General features: G+C 39.6%; 1 protein-coding gene across 1 annotated transcript; it reads right to left on the bottom strand.

Annotated features, from left to right (window-relative positions):
• Nucleotides 1-340: 340 nt before the first annotated feature.
• On the bottom strand, nt 341-1,411 carry LOC128230738 (probable C-C chemokine receptor type 3). Its single transcript, XM_052943183.1, has one exon. It carries the CDS (start codon nt 1,409-1,411, stop codon nt 341-343), a length of 1,071 nt encoding a protein of 356 aa, XP_052799143.1.
• Between the last annotated feature and the right edge of the window lie 214 nt (nt 1,412-1,625).

Here is a 1,625-nt window from a genome sequence, read left to right as displayed (position 1 = left end):
GAAAATGGTTGTTTTAAGAAACGGGCGTTAGAACTCAATCGCAAATATGGCCTGTTCTCGAAGACAAATGCAATTTCTTGTTAGAAAATTCTTATATAGTGATTTAAAAAAAACAACAAAAACAATACATACGTAAACGGTTTTTGGAATAATCCAACTTTTGTATAACTTACTGTTATCAAGACTTCTTTGAAAAAAAAGGCCTAAAGTTAGTATGCATTTGTAAACAAAATATTCAAACAAAACAATGAAACAGCAACAATGAACCCAAATAGTATATTTTGTGTTTGGGGATTGACAACGCTGACCATTTTCCCGACGAATTCAGGATGGAAATAATTCAGTTTACTGAATTTAAGCGATGGCTTTCAGCTAGTGTTGGTCCGACAGTTATCGTGTTCGGGGTTTCAGTTCCACCAGCATTTGCCAAAGGTGCCACTCTGTTGAATGCCCCGAGGTGTTGAGACACGCTTTTTACGAACGCATTCCATTCCTGCTTGAAAAGCGACCCACTAACAAAATAGAGGAAAAAATTGAAAGTAAAGTTAGCGTAAAGAAGATTTTCAAAGAACGTGTCAAGAAGGTCTCGTCTTGCAAGGGCATGGGGTGTTGAATTATCAAGTTGCAGCCAAAGTATTTGGAAAATCGTGAAAGGGATAGTTGAAATGACAAAGACGGTGCTGATGATGAAAAGCATTTTGCTCATTGGTTTGACGGTCTTGTTGCCACCATGGACGTTGGTTGTCTGTGGTAGTGGATTGACTCTCTGGAGCTGCTGTTTTTGTTTGATAACGTTTCTTATAATTCCTATGTTACCGGTTATTATTAATACCATTGGGATTATATTGAGAACGACAAGCACGATAACTGGCCAGATATCGCCGTAGAAATCGCCAAAATGTTCGTTCCACTCACAAGCAAGCACACTCTGTACCTCGAAGCCGATGAAATAATGCAGAGGAAATAGAAAACATATCACAAATAAAACAAACGAACATATAACAGCGTTCTTGACCGTCAGTTTGGTTCTTGCAAGGAGGATGCTCTTGGTCATCAGCATTCTTTCTACCGACATAACAGCAAGCAGCCAGACTGAATAGCCACCGGACACGTGATTCATCCACGGTAAAGTCTGACAAAACACTTTAGGATACATGTTACTCAGATCAATGTCTTGGACATTCTCCAAGGTTCGCGGCAGCACAGTCGTCCAGAGAAAAACTAGATCGGATATCGCAAGGGCGAATAAGTAGACACTGGTTGTATATTTTCGCATTCGTGGTCGCACTAAGATGATCAGGTTAAGAAGGTTGCCACATGTTCCAACTGCCAAAAAGAAGATCGGAATGGTCCTCCAAATCCAATAAGTGGCATAACATTCACCAAACTCGAAATTGTCACAATAAGACATCTTAAATTTTGATCAACGAGTTAATTATTGTAATGAAGGTAGAACGATGTTATAATATCGAAGAATGTTTCAGGCTTCTGTGAATTTCCGATATGAACGTCTCTCCTCTCCAGTGTGGTTTATATACAAAGGATCAGCAACAAGAGCTACAGAGTCAATCCATCGCACGGCTGTGATTATCTTTGGATAAGATGAAAGTCGAAGTCAGGGCTCT

This window comes from Mya arenaria, chromosome 4 (assembly GCF_026914265.1).
Source record: "Mya arenaria isolate MELC-2E11 chromosome 4, ASM2691426v1".
Taxonomy (NCBI): domain Eukaryota; kingdom Metazoa; phylum Mollusca; class Bivalvia; order Myida; family Myidae; genus Mya; species Mya arenaria.
The sequence above is the reverse complement of the archived record's forward strand: the minus strand, read 5'-3'. Positions and strand labels throughout refer to the sequence as shown.